Source organism: Amblyraja radiata, chromosome 13, assembly GCF_010909765.2.
Source record: "Amblyraja radiata isolate CabotCenter1 chromosome 13, sAmbRad1.1.pri, whole genome shotgun sequence".
Lineage (NCBI taxonomy): Eukaryota > Metazoa > Chordata > Chondrichthyes > Rajiformes > Rajidae > Amblyraja > Amblyraja radiata.
This window is the reverse complement of record NC_045968.1, coordinates 55,649,621-55,671,543: the sequence shown is the minus strand read 5'-3', so window position 1 is coordinate 55,671,543 and position 21,923 is coordinate 55,649,621. Positions and strand designations below refer to the sequence as shown.

Below are 21,923 nucleotides of genomic sequence, written 5' to 3'. Positions count from 1 at the left end.
TAAGTTTATGTCAACTGTGCAATCAAAGCCTCTAATATGTAAAGAAAATTGAAAACATCCTCGTCAAATTTAAGATTTTCATAAATGTTAAGCTTGGTGCTGGCAAGATAGTAAATTACTAAAGATTGGCAGGATAGGGCAACTTAGCCAGAATTTTTTATTTGAAGCTTCTAATCAGTTATTGGATCAGGTCACAATGGAAGCAGCCTCCTGTGGACACAGCTCCCAACAACCTCAAACATTCACCAGTAAAGTTGTTATGCGAAGTGGGCCAGAAGTGACAACGTGCCTGAAGCTGTGCAAACTGAGACTTGGCTCACAGACATGGTTTCCAAACATATGAGAATGGGAATACTTTCAGAGTGGGAGGTCAGACACGCCCTCTGCCATTTGTAGGCAGCAAGTTGAAGCAGCAACCCCATCAGGGAGGCGGTACAGGAGCCTCAGGTCTCGTACCAGTAGGATGAGGAACAGCTTCTACAATCATACCGTCGCATTGCTGAACTCGGAGTCCCGCCGATAGATTCCTCCGGTCCCTCCGTCCCCATTGTTTAGTTATTCTGTATTTTTTATTATTCTGTATCCTCCTTTTTTTTTTAAAATTTCTATATTGCACTACTACGGACTGACGCAAAACTGCATTTCGTTGTACCCATACTCAGTATTTGTGCAATGACATTAAAGTTGAATTGAATTGAAGTCACATATTTATACAGTACCGGGAAAAAAAGCCCTTTGGCCCATTCATCCATGCTGACCCGAGCTGGTAACATTTGCCTGTATTTGCTTTGGAAGGACAGGAGGTGATCTCACTGAAGGAGGATTGATGAGGAGGATATTTCCACAGCACAGGGGAGATACAGCAGCACACATAGGCTCTTCGGCCCACCACATCTCAGTAGATCTCTACTGGTCAGACCTCCAGTCATAAAAACACCCTTCCATCACAACCCCCCCCCCCCCCCCCACCCCCCACAAATTCCATGAGTAAGCCAGTTCCACCATAGATCCCATGCATCTTAATCCTTTGGATCCGCCTACCATGTGGGACTTTATCAAATGTCTTACTAAAATTCATGTTGACTACATCCATTGCCCAACCCTCATGAATCACCTCGGTCAACTCCTCAAAAAAACTCAAATCACGTTCGTAAGACATGACCTGCCATGGACAAAGCCATGATGGCTGTCCCTAATAAGCCCATTCTCTTCCAAATGAGAGTTATTACTATCCCAAAGAATTCTCTCCAATAGCTTCCCTCTGACAAGAGGCTCACCAGTCCATAATTTCCTGGATTATCTGCACTTCCCTTCTTAAACAAAGGAACAACGTTGGCTACTCTCCACACCTCACCCATGGTTAAAGAAGATACAAAAATCTTTGTCAAGGTCTCTGCAATCTCATCTCTGCCACTGTTAATAACCTGGGATTAGCAATGTTACAACATTTTGAGATTTTAAAAATCAAGTCTGTAATTTATCCCATCAGATAAAGCATAAAATGAAGTTTAATTTGACACCTAATTCACTTTCATTTCTTCAGTATTAAAAAAGTTATGGCCATTTTCATACTCGGAAATTAGCATCTTGTTCCCTATTGCTTTTCCATTGACTTAACTCAAAAGCTGTGATCGAGGACAGTCATAAGCCTATAACTTTCTTAAAAATTAAGAGAACCAGGGCTCGAAATTAGCGGTTGCCCGGGTACCATTGACCACCCAAAGTGCCGCCGGGCAACCTAAACGCCGACTCATTTTGCCCGGATTGGCAATCAAATACTGGTTTATACCGATAGACACAAAAAACTGGAGTAACTCCCCGGGTCAGGCAGCATCTCTGGAGAATAGGAACGTGTCGTTTCGTGTCAGCGGCGGCAGCTGTATTCCTTTAGTATCTTTGATTGCGGGGCAAAGATACAAGGTGCGTGGTGACGAAGGGTCGGAGCGAATGACGGCAAGCAATGGCGGCTATTGCCCTGATAACAACCGCTGCTTGCAAATCCGCCAACGGCGCTTTCAAAACAACCCCTCTCGCACGCCGAGGCCGGGAGGAGGGAGGGAGAGAGGGAGGGGGAAAGGGAGGCCTCCTTCCGCCGTCTGAAGCAGCTGCACCAAGGATCCTATAGCTATAGGATCTTTGAGGTGCACCGCTCGGCCCGTACCTTCCTGTCGGCTGGCGGAGGAGGGGAGGCGGTGGCGAGGAGATCCCAACTGCCTCCACCTTTGGCGGCGGCACTTTTGCATTGGACAGGGACGGCCAAAGGTGTTGTCCGAGGAGCGCTGACCTTCCTTCCTCCCCACCTCCTCTGCCCCTCCCCCCCCCCTCTCTCTCTCTCTCTTGTACGCCCCCCTCCACCCCTCTTATCCTGGGACCCCTCCTCTCCATTCCGCACTGATCCCCATTCCCTCCTCTATTTAGTCCTCACTGACATCCCGTGCTCCCCTCCCCATCTATTCATCACCCTACCCACCTCGCATTGATTCTCCTGCCACCCCCCCCATCCATCCTACACTGAACCCCCAATTCATCCTGTACTGACCCCCCTTCCCATCCATCCTGCACTTCTCCCCCCATTCATACTGCACTGATCCTCCCATTCATCCTGTACTGACCCACCCTCCATTTACCCTGCACGAATCCCCCCCATCCATCCTGTAGCGATCATCCCATTCATCTTTTACTGATCCCCATTCATCCTGTACTGATCCCCTCATGCATCCTGTACTGATCCCCTCATGCATCCTGTAGTGATCCCACATTCATCCTGCACAGACTCTCCGATCCACACGGTCCTGACCCCTCCCCCCCCATTCATCCTGTACTGATCCCCCCCCATTCATCCTGTACTGATCCCCCCATTCAAGAAGAATGGGGGAACAGTCTGAAGAAGGGTCTCGACCCGAAACGTTGCCTTTTCCTTCGCTCAATAGATGCTGCCTCACCCGCTGAATTTCTCCAGCATTTTTGTCTACCCCCATTCATGCTGTACTGAACCCCCCATTCATGCTGTACTGAACCCCCCATTCATCCTGTACTGATCCTCCCCCATCCATCCCGTACTGAACCCCCCATTCAACACCACTGACATCCCCGGTGCTCTCCCCTCACAATTTTACATACTCCAACCAACACGTGCTAATTCACCTGCCTCAATCCATCCATTCCGCACCGATTACCTTCTCAACCTCCCCCCCCCGCAATCTATCCACCCCGCACTGAGTCACACAGCCCCTGACCCTATTGTGCTTCATGATCTTCAGAGCGAACATTGACTATGTTTGATAATGGAATGCAATCAAATGTGTTTTAATTCTCAATGTTATTATTTGTTTTGACACCTTTAAACCAAATTATTACCAAAAGTACATTTGCTTCAGTTGTGTCCTTTGGCCATCTCTTGTCAGTTAGTGTCATGTTTAACCTGTCAGATGGGTATAGTCGGTTTTAACAGCTATTATCATAAAATGCCTTTAGAAATGTCCTTGCATCCTGTATGTTTTGTTATGGATAAATTATGTGGGAAGCCAGAGTGTTTCTGTGCCAATAGCAGTAACGACTCATGCTATGGCCATGTCATGTTAATTTTCGGTCCTTCACAGAAAACATGCTTGCATCAATCTGTAGTGTGTATGGTTACGCATACATGTTACCATGGTCCAGGATTTATTTACACAGGTTGATCATATGCTGAATAATCCAACCACATTTTTGTATAAAGCTGGCAAAAAAATGTCTATTGGTTCTAAATCTGGCAAAAAAATGTCTATTGGTTCTAAAGCTGGCAAAAAAAGTCTATTGGATCGAAAGCTTGCAAAACAAATGACTATTGGTTCTAAAATGGTTTATACTAGCGCTCCAGAAAGCCCCTCCCCCCTCCTCTCCCCCCCCCCCCTCCCTGGTTGGCTTGGCTTGGGTGTGTCTTGAAATTGAAAGGCACTACTTACTGCAAATGGTGGCATGAAGTTGAAAGGCACTACTTACTGCAAATGGTGGCTTGGGTGTGGCTTGAAGTTGAAAGGCACTACTTACTGCAAATGGTGGCTTGGTTGCTTTGGCTTGAAGTTGAAAGGCACTACTTACTGCAAATGGTGGCTTGGTTGCTTTGGCTTGAAGTTGAAAGACACCACTTACTGCAAATTGTGGCATGAAGTTGAAAGGCACTACTGGTGGATTGGTTGCTTTGGCTTGAAGTTGAAAGGCACTACTTACTGCAAATGGTGGCTTGGGAGCTTTGACTTGAAGTTGAAAGGCACTACTTCCTGCAAATGATGGCTTGGGTGTGGCTTGAAGTTGAAAGGCACTACTTACTGCAAATGGGGGATGTGGGTGCATTGGCTTGAAGTTAAAAGGCACTACTTGCTGCAAATGGTGGCATGAAGTTGAAAGGCACTACTTACTGCAAATGGTGGCTTGGGCATGGCTTGAAGTTGAAAGGCACTACTTACTGCAAATGGGGGGCGTGGGTGCATTGGCTTGAAGTTGAAAGGCACTACTTACTGCAAATGGTGGCTTGAAGTTGAAAGGCACTACTTACTGCACATTGTGGCTTGAAGTTGAAAGGCACTACTTACTGCAAATGGTGGCATGAAGTTGAAAGGCACTACTTACTGCAAATGGTGGCTTGGGAGCTTTGGTTTGAAGTTGAAAGGCACTATTACTGCAAATGGTGGCTTGGTTGCTTTGGCTTGAAGTTGAAAGGCACTACTTACTGCAAATGATTGCTTGGGTGTGGCTTGAAGTTGAAAGACACCACTTACTGCAAATGGTGGCATGAAGTTGAAAGGCACTACTTACTGCAAATGGTGGATTGGTTGCTTTGGCTTGAAGCTGAAAGGCACTACTTACTGCAAATGATGGCTTGGGTGTGGCTTGAAGTTGAAAGGCATTACTTACTGCAGAAGGTGGCTTGGGTGCAATGGCTTGAAGTTAAAATGCATTACTTACTGCAAATGGTGGCTTGGTTGCTTTGGCTTGAAGTTGAAAGGCACTACTTACTGCAAATGGTGGCTTGGGTGTGGCTTGGATGTGGTTTGAAGTTGAAAGACACCACTTACTGCAAATGGTGGCTTGGGTGCATTGGCTTGAAGTTGAAAGGCACCACTTACTGCAAATGGTGGCATGAGGTTGAAATGCACTACTTACTGCAAATGGTGGCTTGGGTGCTTTGGCTTGAAGTTAAAAGGCACTACTGTAAATGCACTTACTTCCTGTTTGCACTGTATATTGATTTTAGAAAAACGCTGCCACTTACGGCTGTGATTTTTGACAATCTTACTCAGTCCCCCTCCGCTGAGCAGGTGCAGAGAATTCTTCCCATCAATGAAAAATAAAAGTGTCATCAGTTTTTTTTTTTAAATGTTGAGAATCTCTCTCCTGTCAATCACTCCATGAAAGCCACACCTTTTCCGGAGGGGGGGGGGGGAGGGGTTATAAAACCCGGAAATGTGGGTGTGGCTCAGTCTCCGCAAGATGGAGGAGGGAGAGGTCATGACTCGCTGTCTTTAGTGGCTTTGCACCCTACTTCAAATGGTATGAAACTGCACTTGAATTTGGTGGCCTTATACCCTGCTTGAAATAGAATTTCAAGGATTAGCCGTGAGTCAACTACCAGCCCACCAGCCGTGAGTGAGTGAGTTGCCAGCACAACAGGCTTGATTGACTGAGACGCCAGCCCAAGAATCCATTTGGCGCACAATTTGCATACTAGCCCTCTGGAAACCAGTCCCTTCAGCCCACAACACCAATACTAGCGCTCCAGAAAGCCCCCCCCAACTGGCCACCAATATTAGAATTGGTGGAGGTGGAATATTGCGTTGGATGACCAGCCCTCCTGTGTGATGCTGGGACCCCACGGGTCCCGCGTAGTCTAGTATAACATAATTTTAAAATCTCATGGTCATGGATTTATAGGCCAAATGGAAGGAATTTAATGTTTAATACCTGTAAATTAATGGCCATTTAAATCATCTTGCGAGTGGGTTTTTCTGGAACGCGATCGTTTTGAACGTTGCGGTTGCGGTGAATTTAAACCCCATATCGGCAGGAAAAATATTGCCGGTTCGTATGGGGGGGGAAAATCACCGTTTCGCAACATAAAATGTGAATTAAAGGCATCTTAAGGAGCACTTTTATACATAAAATAAACGGCTTTCCTTTACCTGTCCCGTACCTGAAATCCGTCCCCGTTGTCGGCGTTGACGGCTTTAGAACCTGATTTTAAAATTACTCCAGCGCTGAACTTACATAGAAACATAGAAAATAGGTGCAGGAGTAGGCCATTCGGCCCTTCGAGCCTGCACCACCATTCAATTTGATCATGGCTGATCATCCAACTCAGTATCCTGTACTTGCCTTCTCTCCATACCCCCTGATCCCTTTAGCCACAAGGGCCACATCTAACTCCCTCTTAAATATAGCCAACGAACTGGCCTCAACTACCTTCTGTGGCAGAGAATTCCAGAGATTCACCACTCTCTGTGTGAAAAATGTTTTCCTCATCTCAGTCCTAAAAGATTTCCCCCTTATCCTTAAACTGTGACCCCCTTGTTCTGGACTTCCCCAACATCGGAAACAATCTTCCTGCATCTAGCCTGTCCAACCCCTTAAGAATTTTGTAAGTTTCTATAAGATCCCCCCTCAATCTTCTAAATTCTAGCGAGTACTTGTCGGGCGATTTAAAAGCAAAAAAATACACAGAATGGCCGTCGGAACAATTCTTCAGCAAAAGCTTGCACTCCAACAAAATATAATCCAGGACAAGGTAGGAAAAAAACGCGTTTTAACCCCGCCCCCCCCCCCACCCCCCCCCAAAGGCGCTAAAATCGTGCACACGGCCAGTGGCAGAACGGCAGCGCCGCTGAAGGTAAGTATTGTAACATACCTACTGGGATAGATTCCATTAGGAATCTCCATTGGAGATTTAGCTGCATTCATGCTTTTCAAGAGGCTCAGCAACACCTCCTTCTTGATCTCAAACTACCCAAGTATATTATCATTCCCCACATTGATCTCACTGTCCTTCACCTTGGTGATCCAGATACATAGAACTAATTTTGTACCTCACCTGCATCCTCTGACTGCTTTATCTTTGGGTGGTCCCATCTTCTCTTTGGTTACCACATTATTTTTAAGATTATGATTTTCTTTAATCCGACTCTCCAGTGTCGTATCTTGGCCCCCTTTGGCCCTTTATTTGACAACTTGACTTCCTTTCCTGCTTGCTTTATGTATCTCCAAGGCCCAGTCAGATTTTGTCTTCCTCAACCACACATGTGGATTGTTTTTCTTTTTGACAAAGTTTACATTTTGTTTGGTCATCCAAGATACGCCTCCCGTGCCATTCTTACCTTTCCTCTTTACCAGAATGTGCTGGTCTTGATTTCTGATCAGTCGACCTTTAAATGACTCTCATGTGTCAGATGTGGACTTATCAATAACTACTACTACTAACTTTTTCTTTCTAACTCTGCCTAACTTTTTCTCTCTAACTCTTGCAATCTGCCTCACCCTAAGTTAGCACCATCCCACAAGGATCTTAAAACTTATGGAGGTGTGATCACTCTTCCCACAATAATCTTCCACTGAACCCCAGTCTCCAGTATGGTCCCTCCTCTAGTTAGACTATTTACATAGGTGTTTCTAAAAGGATTTCCTGAAACGCTAAGAAATGTTACCCTGTCTAAGCCTTTTGCACTAAGCAAGTCCCAGCCATTATTCTGTACATTCAAGTCACCTACTATGACGATCCTGATGCTTTTCTGTAATTGGTCTACATATCTGTTCTTCTATCTCCCACTGGCTGTTCGGGGAGGGGGCAGGGGTGGCATTAGTGTGATTGTACCTTTCTTATTCTTGAGTTCTGCTCATATTGCCTTGGTGTAGAAACACTCCAGTATGTGCTCCCTGAGTGCAGCCTTATATTTTGCCCGATTAGTTAATCAATTCTTCCACCGCTTTTACCTTCCTCTCTATCATACCTGAACCATCCAAACCTTGGAATGTTGAGAAGACAGTCTTGTGCCTCACATAACCAAGCCACCATATTGGCACCAACATATAGATCAAGGCACTGATCCAGGCTCCGAGTTCATTGGCTTTCCCCATGTTACTGCTTGCATTGAAATAAACACACTTCAGCCCATCAGTTTCACCATATACTTTCACCTTTTCCTCCCTAATTCATACACCACAGCAAGACCGGTTCCTGTAAGGATCCTTAGTTGTCATTTCAACCCAAAGTTTCAGAATGAGAAATAAGGATGAGGTTGCTTACTCTAGACAAACTTAAATAGAAAAAAAGACAGCGAGAATGTGTATTTAACATTTTGCTCTCTTGCATCTCCTTGTGGTAACCTATAGAACTTCTTTAGCCAAAGGATTAGTTCCTAAGTTTGAGTTAGGTTCATGATAAATAGTAAACTTTGATAGGTGCTGTTTTACTTCACCCAACGCGTCACTACAACCTTAACATTACTGCAAAATAAACATGTGTTATTTCAAACTATTAGGATTGGGTATGGTTTTCTCATAGACTCCTAAATATAGTCTTCTCCTTGCTTTGTAATGCATTCAAAATACTTCTCAGCCATAAGTTTAACTCCAGTAAATGCTGCCAAATTGTAGCTTTGTGCACATTAGATTCTGTTAGCTAGATTTATGATGAAAGTCAAAATTATCCCTAAAAAGAAAACACTTTAATTTATATGACCCACATGCTGGATTTAAGGTTTAGATCATTTATTTTATTTAACTTCATGAGCAATACATTCCATGCACGCATTAAACGACAATAAATGTCGACATCCAATTTGCAATTTATACCACAGATTAGATGCAACTAGCAGAGCTCTTTTCCGAGATAGCAATGAAGTCTTTGAAAAATTCTTTCAATATAAACATCTCCTTCACCAATCTCAAGATGATTCGTGATCATATTATTGATGCCAGTCTTCACATCTTTAACACAAATTGGTTTGAAAATAACTTACAATCAGGTATATTTAAAGTAGATTTCCGTTGATGATAAATCAACAGTTACTAACATTCATAATATGCAGGCTGATGTAAAAGCCTGTTCTCAAAAATTTAAGTTGCCAGCTTGAAGTTCATAAGCCTCAGTAAGTTTGGAGTAAAATGTTATACCTCATGTTTCAGAAGTATGGAAGAGATGAGAAATGTTAATAGATTTAAAAAGTAACATTTCCTTTTCGATTCTGCAAATGCTCAGAAAGAGCACAATTATGCTGTATAAATGACTGACTGAACTGTCAAAACTATCAGCAATAACTACCATTTTTCTTTCTTTAAGTGATCTTTCCATATGTTAGAGTCAAGATGAGTTTAGTACTTTCACACAAAATGCCGTGTATCCTATGGGAAGAAATTTATGATTTCTTCTGAAACTTACCTCATTCCTTCTAAGGAGAGCAAAACACCAGTGTTCATTTAAATTTTATTAAATACTCAAACATAAATAGGAACAGAAAATCTAAGGTTTTTGAAGGCGAGAGGATTTAACTAGAATAAGTAAAGGCCACCAGGAAAGCATAGAATTCTCTCTAGAAAGAGTGTAAAAAATATTATTGTAAAAGCAAATAAAATTTGAACTGCAGTTTTATATATATATATATATATATATATATATATATATATATATATATATATATATATATATATATATATATATATATATGCAATTACATTTCATAGTTCTGCCGCTGCACCGATATTAAAAAATGGACATTGTTTTTCTGAACTCAACCATTTGACGTTGGCTGCGTCTTACAGCAATACGAGAAAGGAACAGTATTCAATATTTGGATAATATACGTGCTGTTGGCGTAAGTGGTGCGGCGGGGGAGGAGAAAGAAAGAGAAGGTGAAAGAGAGAGAGAGGGAGAGAGAGAGATCGAGAGAACAAGGAGGAGGGGGGAAAGGGGTTGTTATTGCATCTTCAGAGCTAAGCATCACTGCTGGACAATTATGACACAGAAATATCATAAAGACTGAACATCGAAGAAAGTAAGCACTGCCAAATTGCCTCAGAATGGATATACTGACCAGAGTTTTTTTTTTTTTTTTTAAATCACAGGGAAAGGTTAAGTAGTCCCATATTGATGAATAGTGAAGAAAGATGCAGTACAGCTATAAGGAGTGAAACGAAAGCAGTGATCTGGCAACGATACAGAATATGGATCAAAACAAATTTATACAGCTCAGAGGAAGCAGAGAAAGGGAAACAGGACTAAAATGATTTCCTGACAAAGCAACAGAGGAATCAGCAGTAACGATAAGACAACAATTTGTGAATTTGTACAAAAGGCGGCTGCTAGATTGGAGGTAAGAGCAATTGCAGTTCTTGGGGCAAGTTTGTTAATTTAATTAGTAACATACAAAAATTAATATGAAATGTTTCCAGCAGTTCTTAATAGCTGGAGTGACTCACTTTTAAGAATCTTTTTGCAACTGTATTAAAAATTATTTTCCTTTCTTTCTCAACTGTTTATTGCACAACTATCCCAATGAGCAACAGATACAATGGAAAATTTGAACAAGATACAATGGAGAAATTAATGTTTATTTCAAGAGTACAGGGCAAGCTGAAACTATGGACAAAACCACAAAGAATCTGATACAAAACATGTTATTCTGGCACAAGTGTGCCAGTGATCTGTGAACTGATTGTTCGGACCATGCTCATCATTACTCGAAAGGAAGTAGATGGGCAATTGCCAATATTCAGAGACGATGCCTGGACCAGACAGTTATGGCGTGTCTAACCCAGTGGACTCTACAAGCATGTTTACGACCAGCAGAATGCATGCAACCCCAATTCAGTTCTTCAACACTTCAGAAACAAACAAAATCTTCTATCTGACAATTACAGAGGAATCCAAGCTCACCAGTGTATTTATCAGCTCAAACTTTTTAAAAGGAGATCGGTCGAACGATGGACTACGGTGGGCAGCGCTACTAATTTTACTAGTGATCATACCCACCATTGGAGGCAATATTCTTGTTATTTTAGCAGTTTCTCTCGAGAAGAAACTACAGAATGCCACCAACTACTTCCTCATGTCACTTGCAGTAGCGGACATGTTGGTTGGACTTTTGGTGATGCCTATCGCTCTTCTAAACATTCTGTTCAGTAAGTGTTATTCAAATTTCTCTTCAGTTTTTCAGGCACTAGTCAGCATTACTCTGCTGTTTACCCTACCTATTGCATGCTGTTTGTATAGTTTCATCTTTAAGAACAATGTGAAATGGACATTTGTCCAATGAATGCAAATGCGCTGGGCGTTAACAATTAATTTAATCTTTTCATTGAGCTGCACTTATTGCATGCTGTTTTTATTCAGTCTTCTGACTCATAAGTTATTATGTGCACATTTTAAAATATTTTGTGATTTCTGTCCTTAGTTTTTCCATCACAGATCTTGCTCCTATTAACCTCCTTTCCTTTTCCAAACCTTAAACACATATGCACCATACATTTACAGGAAGCTTGAAGAAAAAAAAAAATCTGAATACACCATATTTAAAATCTCTTTGTATAAATTGTTTATTGTAATATTTATGAGCAAGCATAATTTGTATATTAACATGCAACACAATGAATACAAGATTCAACCAGCTGCAATTTGCAGCTATGGTTGAAAGACAGCCATTAAACTGCGTGCACAGAGCAAATAGAACGGTGAAACTACCATAGTGGAAATAGCACAACTTACATGGTGCACTTAAGAGCAAGGTACATAAACCTAATTGGCAAACAAATGGAATAATGTGTCAATGGTGTCAAATAAAGATTAAGAACTCACGTGGAGCTTAAACACCAACACAGATCTGTTAGGCCAAATGGCTCGTTTCTGTGCCTTAAACACTGTATAATTAATTTCATTTAACGGGTATTCCTTTAATCAAATGCTCGGTTAAATAAAATACTGGTTAAAGGAACAAGCTTTCTATAACCCAGAAGTTAAAAATGTATTTTGAAAAGAAACACTATAGTATGATGCACTAGACAGGAAGGGTCCCTTCCAACAAGGCAAGGAAAAAGTAGTTTGTTATTACCATGTACCTCAAAGGATCATCTATAAATATGCCCTGTCAGTTGCATGTCTATAAAGATACAAAAATGTCTAAATTAAAACGAAAGATGTTTATACATAAATGAATTCTTGACAATAACTGCAAAATACATTTTCCCCCGACTAAAATCTACTGTTCCAAAAGACTATACAACCAAAACATACCTCTTTCAACCATTTTTTTACTGAAGGAGTGAGGGGAACAGAGGAGACTACTTGAAGGTATACAGCTGTTATATCACATTTAATGCCAACAGAACAAAATTGTTAAAAGAGCTATTCAATTTAAATTTATAAAATGGTAAAATGATTAATTGTTTAACTCAAACTTGGTCGTAAAGCACTTAAAATAAGGTACATAACAATATACCATTCAGGTATAATCTTCATAATTTAAAGAAAAGAGAAGTTGATGGTGAATGCATTTAATTATTTAAATGTATTTTAATTGAAATGAAATCATGGAAAATACTACACATGTAACATATGTATTTTAAAAACAAAATGAGACGGTGAGGAGTTTGGAAACGAATATTTGAAGTAATATTTTTAGTCTCTTGAATTCACTTAGCTAAAGGACCAAGTCTAGTATTACTGGTAGGTACATTTCTAAAGAGAGAAAACTAGTTAAAAATACACTTGGGAAATATTACTTATTTAATCACAAGCCCAAAATGTTGCTGCTCATATTCCAACACATCAAGTTTATTTACCACTCTTGTGTGTGCTAACATACATTGGCAACTGGCTGAGTAATACCTTGATTTAAAAATTCTCACCAACTTACAAATCCTTTTATGGTGTTATCCTCTCGCTCTCTCTGCAATCTGCCCTAGAACCCTCAATTCTTCTACCTTTCCAGGTAACTGCTTTTCAATTTTGACCATTTATCATTCATAACTGAATTTCTTCAGCTATGCCTTTATCGCTCAAATACGTCAGATTGGAATTCCCTCCCCTGCAGGGGCAAGAAATAAAGATGGCAAGTTTAATGTGCCCTGATTTATATGAGATATTGAAGGTTTGATCAGGAAGTGAAACAGGAAGCATATTTTAGGTAAATAAATGTGCTGTCAGTAATACGATTTATAGGGGATATGGGAGAAAACAGAAGAAATTAGGTAGTAGAAAGGAGTCATGAAATGACCATGGCAAGTTAGACGAGGATGAATCTTAAAACCTTATATTGGAAGCAAGGGTAGTTAGAGGAACAGATCATCTCTGGGACAAAAGGTCTTGTGATAGGAGCAGAATTAGCCCATCAAGTCGACTCCACCATTCATTCATGGCTGATCTATCTTTCCCTTCTAACCCCATTCTCTTGCCTTCTCCTCATAACCCCTGACACCCATACTAATCAAGAATCTATCTCTGCTTTAAAAAATATGCATTGGCAGCCTCCACAGCCTTCTGTGGCAAATAATTCCAGAGATTCACCACCCTCTTAACTAAAGAAATTCCTTCTCATCTCATTCGTAAAGAAAAGTCCTTTAAATCTGAGGTCCTAGACTCTCCCACTAGTGGAAACGTCCTCTCCACATCCACTCTATCCAAGCCTTTCACTATTCGGTACGTTCCAATGAGGTCCCCCCTCATTCTTCTAAACTCCAGCGAGTACAGGCCCAGTGCCGTCAAACGCTCATCATAAGTTAACCTACTCATTCCTGGGATCATTCTTGTAAACCTCCTCTGGAACCTCTCCAGGGCCAGCACATCCTTCCTCAGATATGGTGTCCAAAATTGCTCACAATACTCCAAATGCGGCCTGACCTGCACCTTATTACTTAGGTGACCTCAGCATTACTTCCTTTTGTATTCTAGCCCTCTTGAAATAAATGCTAGCATTGCATTTGCCCTCCTTACTACCGATTCGACTTGCACATGAACTTTTTGGGAATCCTGCACCCCCAGGTCCCTAGGCACCTCCGATTTCTGGGTTCTCTCCCCATTTAGAAAATAGTCTACGCCTTTATTCCTACTATCAAAATGCATGACTCCACACTTTGCTGCACTATATTTCACGTTCCACTTCTCTGCCCACTCTCCCAACCTATACAAATCCTTCTGCAGAGTCCCTGCTTTTTCTGCACTACCGGTCCCTCCATCTATTTTCATATCATCCACAAATTTGGCCACAAAGCCATCAATCCTTCATCCAAACCCTCACCAAAGATAGTATATTACATGGAGCCAGGGGATACAAGTGAGCTGCTAAATAAATCCTCAATTGATACTCTCCAGGAAGTAGGACATGGAGGCTGGTGAGTTGAAGAAGGGGTACACTGCTATTCTAGAGCATATGCTTATCACGAAGGAGGAAATGCTAAAAATATTGGAGCACATTAGGGTGGATAAACTCCACCGAGCAGATAGGATCTATCCCAGGATATGAAGGAGATTGCAGAGACTTTGACAAGGTACCAGAAAATTGGAAGTCAGCTAAAGTTGTCCCCTAGTTTAAAAAAGGCAGTAGGTGCAAGGCTGGATATTACAGGCCAGTGAGCCTTATACCAGTGTTAGAGAAGTTGTTGGAGAAGAGTCTGAAGTTCAAGATGTATGTTCACTTGGAAAGGCAGGGAATGATTAGATGATTTTGTGCAGGGCAGATAATATCTCACAATTATGATGGGTTTTTAAAAGGTGGTAATCAAGGAGATTGATGAAGGCAGAACAGTAGCTGTTGTCTATATGAACTTTAATTAGGCTTTTGGCAAGGTCCCACTTGGTAGTGTGGTCCAGAAAGTTAAAGCACAAGAGGTACGAGGCATATTGGTGAACTAGATCCAAAAATGGCTGGATGATGACAGGCAGAGGGTAGTAGTGGATGAATGTTTTACTGACTGCAAATCTGTATCAAGTTGGTCATTTATCCAATATTCCCAAGTAATTTGTGGTGAATTCTTATTTGATACGACTGGCATAAAGCAACACTGTATATTCTGCCACGTAATAGGTACTGTATAATTACAATATAATGCTTATCACAGTCAATATGGACATGCTGAAGATCTCGCATAGAATAGAGATCTTTGAAGAAGTAACAGAAGGTTGTTAATGATAGTGTAGTTCTGGTTGTGTGCATGGACTTTGAATTGATGTTTGGTGTAAAAAAAATTGCCAGCAACATTAAAGTCCACAAAATTATTGGCAACATGGATACTAACATGCTCAAGACAGAAAATAGGCAGAGGGATAGTTCAGTTGTACCTCAGACACTATAGAAGTACAGTGATGTTTCCAGTGGTTGATTTTAGGTTCACCTATCCACATAAATCCCAGGACTTGATTATGGAAGGACTAAATTCAAAATGTGTATTTGACACCGATTGAAACGCTTATAAAATGAGGTGGCACGTCAAAGTATCAGCAACACAATGACAAATTAAAGTTAATGGAGAAAATTGTGAAATAATATATTTCTTTGAAAGAATTAGCAATCTTCCAATCTAACACATTTGTACTATGTTTTAAATTATTTAAAAATATTGGACACTGGCAATATGGAAAATGGAAAATGCTGGAAATATCCACAAGCTAATATAGCAACGACAGCGAGAGAAAGAGAAATAATGCTTCAGGTCAATGACCCTTCATTAGAACTGGGAAAGAACAGCTATTAAATTATATTAGAGCAATTTCATGGTAGAAGACTTCCAGATTTCATTGAGTTTGCAATACAGAAGCATTTATATCATGCAATTAATTATACATCATGGATAGTTCATAGGAATGTTAATAAATAAAACTTGACAACAAACCAGATAAATAGATACAAGGACAGGTAACCAAACCCTTAAAGAAGTTTCAAGAATATTTAAAAAGACACAAAGTGCTAGAGTAACTCAGCGAGTCAGGCAGCATCCTGGAGAGCATGGATATGTGAGGTTTCGAGTCAAGACCCTTCTTCAGACTGATTATAGAGAAGGGGGTGGGGGTGAGAAAAAAGCTGGAAAAGGTGAGAGGCAGGACAGAGCGTGGCAGGGAATAGGTTGACATAGACAAGGGAGGGTTTTGATAGGAAGATGGTTGGAACAAAGGCCAAAGGAATGTGCAATTGAAGTGTTATAGAAAGTGACAGAAATCGTTTAATATAGGATAAAACTCTTGGAATTGAACCGTGTGTCAAATGCTTGGCCAATTTGAGAAATGTCACACACATTATTAACATTCTGATCATTTTTATTTTATGGAACTAAGGAACATAACTGCCTCAGCAGTTTGCAAGTCGACAGACCAGGCCATTTAACAAAATGCCTATATTAAGTAAAAAGTCACTGCTGTTTTAAATGTATTTTTTAAAAGCATTCTCAATAACAAGAAAGAGATCAACACGACCTGATCATAAAAGGATATCAATCAGGAGTGTTGCAGAAAATGCAACACTTGTCCCTTTACCTCTCCCCTCGATTACATCCAAGGACCAAATCAGTCTTTCCAGGTGAGGCAGAGGTCTCACTGCACCTCCTCCAACCTCATCTACTGCATCCGCTGTTCCAGGTGTTAACTTCTCTACATCGGCGAGACCAAGCGCAGGCTCGCCGATCGTTTTGCTGAACACCTCCGCTCAGTCCGTCTTAACCAACCTGATCGCCCGGTTGCTCAGCACTTCAACTCTCCCCCCCCACCCCCACTCTAATCTTTCTGCCCTGGGCTTCCTCCATTGCCAGAGTGAGGCCCAGCGCAAATTGGAGGAACAGCACCTTATATTTCGCTTGGGTAGTTTACACCCCAGCAGTATGAACATTGACTACTCTAATTTTAGATAGCCCTTACTTTCTCCCTTCTTCCCCTCCCCTTCCCAGTTCTCGCACAAGTCCTACTGTCTCCGCCTACATCCTTTCTTTTTCCCGCCCCCGCCCCCCGACAAGTCTGAAGAAGGGTCACGACCCGAAACATCGCCAATTCCTTCTCTCCATAGATGCTGTCTCATCCGTTGAGTTTCTCCAGCATTTTGAGTCCACCATCAATTAGAATATTCCCATTTTAATGGAGCAATCACTGTGCCAACCCAGCCCACTACCAATATGCAAGAATATGCTCTCATCTCATATCCACTCTTGATATTGTAAGCATGAGGCAGGTTTTTACACACAAATCATTTCATAATCTACTATTTCACTGATATCAAGTACAAAGCTCATCTGGTCCTCAAACTCCATACAGCTTTCAATGCAGTTGACTAGATTTTCTTTCAATGGCTCTGTTCTGTTGAATGCGAATGCATACAATCAGTCAATTTTCTTCTTTTGGTAGTAGCCGCAATAGTGTTATTGTCTTCTCTACCAACACCATTAACAACACAATCAGCATGGATATATCCCTGACCATCCTCTCCATTTCTCATCTATATGCTGCCCGTCAGAATCATTCAAAAAGATTTCCACGTATATTTGGTAGCTCTAACTTAACACCAAATATTTTGGTTTCTCCACTGTCTCCAAGTAATCCAACTGTTTCTCCAATATCCACTGCTGTACAAGCAGAAAATTCCACCAATATGGAAAAAATCAAAGCTCTTGTCTTTGTTACCCATCATAAACCCTTGCTACCGACTGACTACATCTCTCTCCTTCAATTGATACCACAATCTGCTTTCAATTTGTGTCATATTTGATGCTGAAGTGCACTCCATGCCTCAATACTTTAATACACCATCTTTTCCTTATATGAACTGGAGGACAAACAAATTGCTGTTACGTACCTCATAACTTAATCAAGTGTCATTCACGGACATCCCTATGCTGCCGACTGGCATTACCTCCTGGTTAAACAATGTCATGATACAAAAATGCTCACTCTGCAAGGCCTTGCAACATTGTACTCCTGATTACCAAAATACAACTACTTTCCCCCGTACACTGAAACCTAGACTGATATTCGGAAATTCCCTCCCCGAATCCATGTGCCTTAGCATTAGCTTTATTTAAAATTCATCACCCACCAAACTTTTGATCATTTGAACAAATTATTTCTTCTTTGACTTGAGGGTTGATATGCCTCCAGAAAGCAAAATATTTGTCAGGATTCAAAATGCCATACACAGGTCCACCACCGATTTTCCACCTTTCTGCGTTATCTGTTTTGCCTGGCAAACAGGGGTCACAGCCTCTGTGAGGTGTCCAATGGTACCTAAACAATCCACATGGGCTGCCCAGGGGCCAAGATATCGCCCCTCCCCCCCCCCCCCCCCTTAAAGTCGGCCTTGGAACTCGGAAGCAGTTGGGCCAGAGTTCCAGAATCCTGGCTACAGGGGGGCAAATTCAACCCACCAATCAGCAGGGAAGCCCCAATGAGGTCGAGAGTGACTGCCTCACCCGGCCCAGGTGCCACATTTTTGGACAGACTTCTAGGGGGGGATTTCAAGTGCGCTCTCGTAATTTTGTCCAGATTAAAGGACGTGCCAGACCACCAGTTGCTTGAAAAAAACTAAATGTAAACAAAAATGAATCTGTGGTGAACCTGTAAATATATTGTTGCTTTTAAAAGAAATGCTACTCAATCTGAAGTTTGAAGCTCAAGTTGACAGACTTTCAGGTAAATTCTAATACCTTTCTGCCTAATTTCAGATTCTGAGTGGCCGTTACCCTGCGAGATATGCCCCATCTGGATATCCTTGGATGTTCTTTTATCCACAGCCTCAATTATGCATCTTTGTGCAATCTCTTTAGACCGTTACATTGCTATTAAAAAACCTATTCAGCACAGTCGCTTCAACTCCAGGGCTAAAGTTCTCATAAAGATCACAATAGTATGGCTCATCTCCATCGGTATGTACGGTTTACTGGTAACTTTAACAACTTAATTTAAATTCCTCTGACCGATAGACATCAAATTAAATAATACTTGTAATGGAACTAACAACATGGAAGTGATAGTAGATGATGATTATTTGTAATCTTATCAGTAGATACAAAATCTTTTTTATTTTTTTAACTCAAGTCCAAATACGGTTCTCACATTTTTTGTACCATTAAACGGTCAGAGGCAATAGCTTGGAACTGATTTTAGCTTTCTACACTTCCTACAATCCAATTCAATCTAAAGCAATACTGCTTAGTAATAGAACATGGTCTGAACTTGAAAACTGGAATGGAACTTTGTCTTTTTTGCTTAAATTAAAAATTGAGATGTGTTGCTCATATTAATTAGTCGTACTTTTAAAAGCAATTGAACTTAAAATTCCAGAAATAAACAAAGCAGAAATGCTAAGCATTTTGCAAAAATACTGCAAAATAAGTGGAGCACATTACCAAAAGGGCATCTTGTCATTCCACATAATAAAGTTCTAATTTGGCTTAATTAAGCACTGAATTTGATAAGACATCAAATGAAAATCTATTACTGCATTGATCTAATTTTCTTTTCTCTTCAACATAGGCATTGCTATTCCCATCCCTATCAAAGGCCTACAGGACGAAACAAATACCTTTATAAACAAAACTTGCTTACTTAAAATTGACATATTTAAAGATTTCATGATCTTTGGCTCATTGACTGCATTCTTCATCCCTCTTGCCATCATGATAGTTATCTACTTCTTGACAATTCAGGTGCTGAGAAAGAAAGCTTACCTGATTAGGGCAAAACCACCTCAGCAGCTTAACTGGACTACTGTCTCAACCGTTTTCCAGCAAGATTTTACACCAAGCAAGTCTCCAGAGAAGGCTGCCATGATCAATAGTTCACTAAAGAACAAGCCGTTTTCCTGCACACCTGAGAATATACCCATCAGAAGACTCTCCAGTATGGGTAAAAAGTCCATGCAGAGCATCAGCAACGAGCAACGAGCATCTAAGGTTTTAGGAATAGTTTTCTTCCTGTTTTTGGTGATGTGGTGCCCATTTTTTGTAACGAATGTTACGTCTGCCATCTGTACGAATTGTGATCAGAAACTCCTCGAAAACCTGATGGAAGTTTTTGTTTGGGTGGGTTACATCTCCTCAGGTGTCAATCCACTTGTATATACTCTTTTCAACAAGACTTTTCGCAAGGCATTCAGCCGGTATATTACATGTGAATATATAAGAAAAAAGGATATTAAAATGCTTCGGAAGTATTTCAGCCGGATGTCATTTCAAACATCAATGAATGAAAACTCCAAACTATTCAGTACAAAAAATGGAATCAATCCAACTGATGTTAGTCCCCTGCAGCTACGCTTGGGCCCTGTCCAAACCACAGTAATGCTGGACACACTGTTATTCTCTGAAAATGAGATGGACAAAGCAGAAGAAGCAGTAAGCTATGTATAAAATAGTATTGACATCCTGTATAAAGTGGAAGCTAATCAGTGTGCAGATTCAACATGTGCAACATGCCATGACCTATTAAACTTTTCAAAAAGATATATATTTACAATTTGTTATCGTGATCAGTGTGGTCATTTTCTTATATTGTTACAAGGTTTACAGTACATCATTCCAGATGTAACATCAGAGTGATTATATATACCCTCACTCTTTTGGTCATTCCCCCTCCAATCAAATCCACTTGACAGAGAAAGTTACATTTGAGAACCATTAGGTTTACAAACTATGTAACGACAAACACATTTCAATGTCTGAATAAAGGCAGAAAACAAAGGCATGAGGCAGCACAAAGAAAAAGGAAATATTAGGGAGCTTAAGGAAAGTTACAGCAGGATCTTGATTAGATGGGCAAGTGGGCTGAGGGATGGCTATAAGAGTTAAATGCGGATAAGATGCTGCATTTTGGGAAGTCAAACAAGGGCAGGACGTTCAGTCAATATATTGACTGGGGAGTGTTGTAGAGTAAAGGGATCTAGATGTAGAGGTACATGGTTCCCCGAAAATGGTCTTATAGGTGGAAAAGGTGGTAAAGAAGGCTTTTGCTACATTGACCTTCATCATCAGGATAGTCAGTGCAAAAGTTGCAACATTATGTATAGTTATCCAAGATGTTGATGAGGCCTCATTTGGAGTATTGTGTTCCGTTTTGGGAATGTACAAAATTCGTAGGGGGCTGCGCCTGGGCGTCTAGAAACAACCATCAGTCTCAAAATAAAAAGTCGCCTGTTCTGGTTTGAAATGAGAAGGTAGTTCTTCTCCTGGTAGTGCATCTTTAGAATTCTTTACCCAATGGGGGGTAATTCAATTGTCAGAGTAATACAGAACTAAAATGGGCTCTTTGGCCTAACTCATCCATGCTGACCAAGATGCCCAATCTACGCTAGTCCCAGTTGCCCGTTTTCCCATATCCCTCTAAACCTTTCCTATCGACATATCTGTTTGAGTTTTTTTATAAATGCTTTTACAGTATTTGTCTCAACTACCACCTCATGCCATATACCCATAACTCTCCAAGTGAAAAAGTTGATGCCAATTCCTAATTAAATCTTTCCCTTGACCTTATGTACTGCGGCCAAGGAAAGAGCGTTTACGTCGCGGCCTTGTTTCCACCAATCTTTCTACCACTATGTGCAAGAAGCGCAAAAAGCGCAAGACGCCATTGTATGCAGATGCCGAGTAGTGTGTTCAGCTCTGGCTGAACAATTTCTAATCTTGCGATGTGGACTCGATAAGAAGACCTTATGTACTTATGTAGTCTGGTTCTTGATTCCTCTACATTGGGTAATAGTGTGCATTCACATTATCAATTCCCCTTGTGATATTCAAGCAGTGTGAAAGCACTGAGCTGGGTAATACCACGACAAATTTTGATTAACCAAAACCAGATCCCTAATGATCAGATGTAGGGTATAGAAGGAACAGAAGCCATTGCTAGAGATATCGATAGGCAACCAACTAGGGAGTTCCACTTAGTTGGCAAATAGCAGGAGGACATTTGAGGAGAACGAAGTAATAACCATGAAAGT

General features: G+C 41.0%; 2 protein-coding genes across 4 annotated transcripts in view; one reads left to right on the top strand and one right to left on the bottom strand.

Moving 5' to 3' along the window:
* psmd1 (proteasome 26S subunit, non-ATPase 1) overlaps positions 1–21,923 on the bottom strand; it is a 103,885-nt gene that overhangs the window by 26,231 nt on the left and 55,731 nt on the right. The gene's annotated exons all lie outside the window — the stretch shown is intronic.
* On the top strand, positions 9,916–20,450 carry htr2b (5-hydroxytryptamine receptor 2B). Of its 3 annotated transcripts, none has more exons than XM_033032123.1 (4): positions 9,916–10,337; positions 10,531–11,145; positions 18,655–18,855; positions 19,466–20,450. In XM_033032123.1, exons 2-4 carry the CDS (start codon positions 10,719–10,721, stop codon positions 20,338–20,340), a joined length of 1,503 nt encoding a protein of 500 aa, XP_032888014.1. In that variant the 5' UTR covers positions 9,916–10,337; positions 10,531–10,718; the 3' UTR covers positions 20,341–20,450. The 3 variants fall into 3 exon arrangements, with proteins under 3 accessions (XP_032888014.1, XP_032888013.1, XP_032888015.1); XM_033032122.1 differs by having other exon boundaries at positions 10,525–11,145; XM_033032124.1 differs by lacking the exon at positions 18,655–18,855 and having other exon boundaries at positions 10,525–11,145.

What these genes read in the sequence shown, in the direction of transcription:
- htr2b (XM_033032123.1), top strand. Translation starts at nt 10,719, where the DNA reads ATGGGCAATTGCCAATATTCAGAGACGATGCCTGGACCAGACAGTTAT. An exon ending in TCTTCTAAACATTCTGTTCA is followed by an intron (nt 11,146 to 18,654) that starts GTAAGTGTTATT and finishes GCCTAATTTCAG; the next exon opens with ATTCTGAGTGGCCGTTACCC. An exon ending in AGTATGGCTCATCTCCATCG is followed by an intron (nt 18,856 to 19,465) that starts GTATGTACGGTT and finishes TCTTCAACATAG; the next exon opens with GCATTGCTATTCCCATCCCT.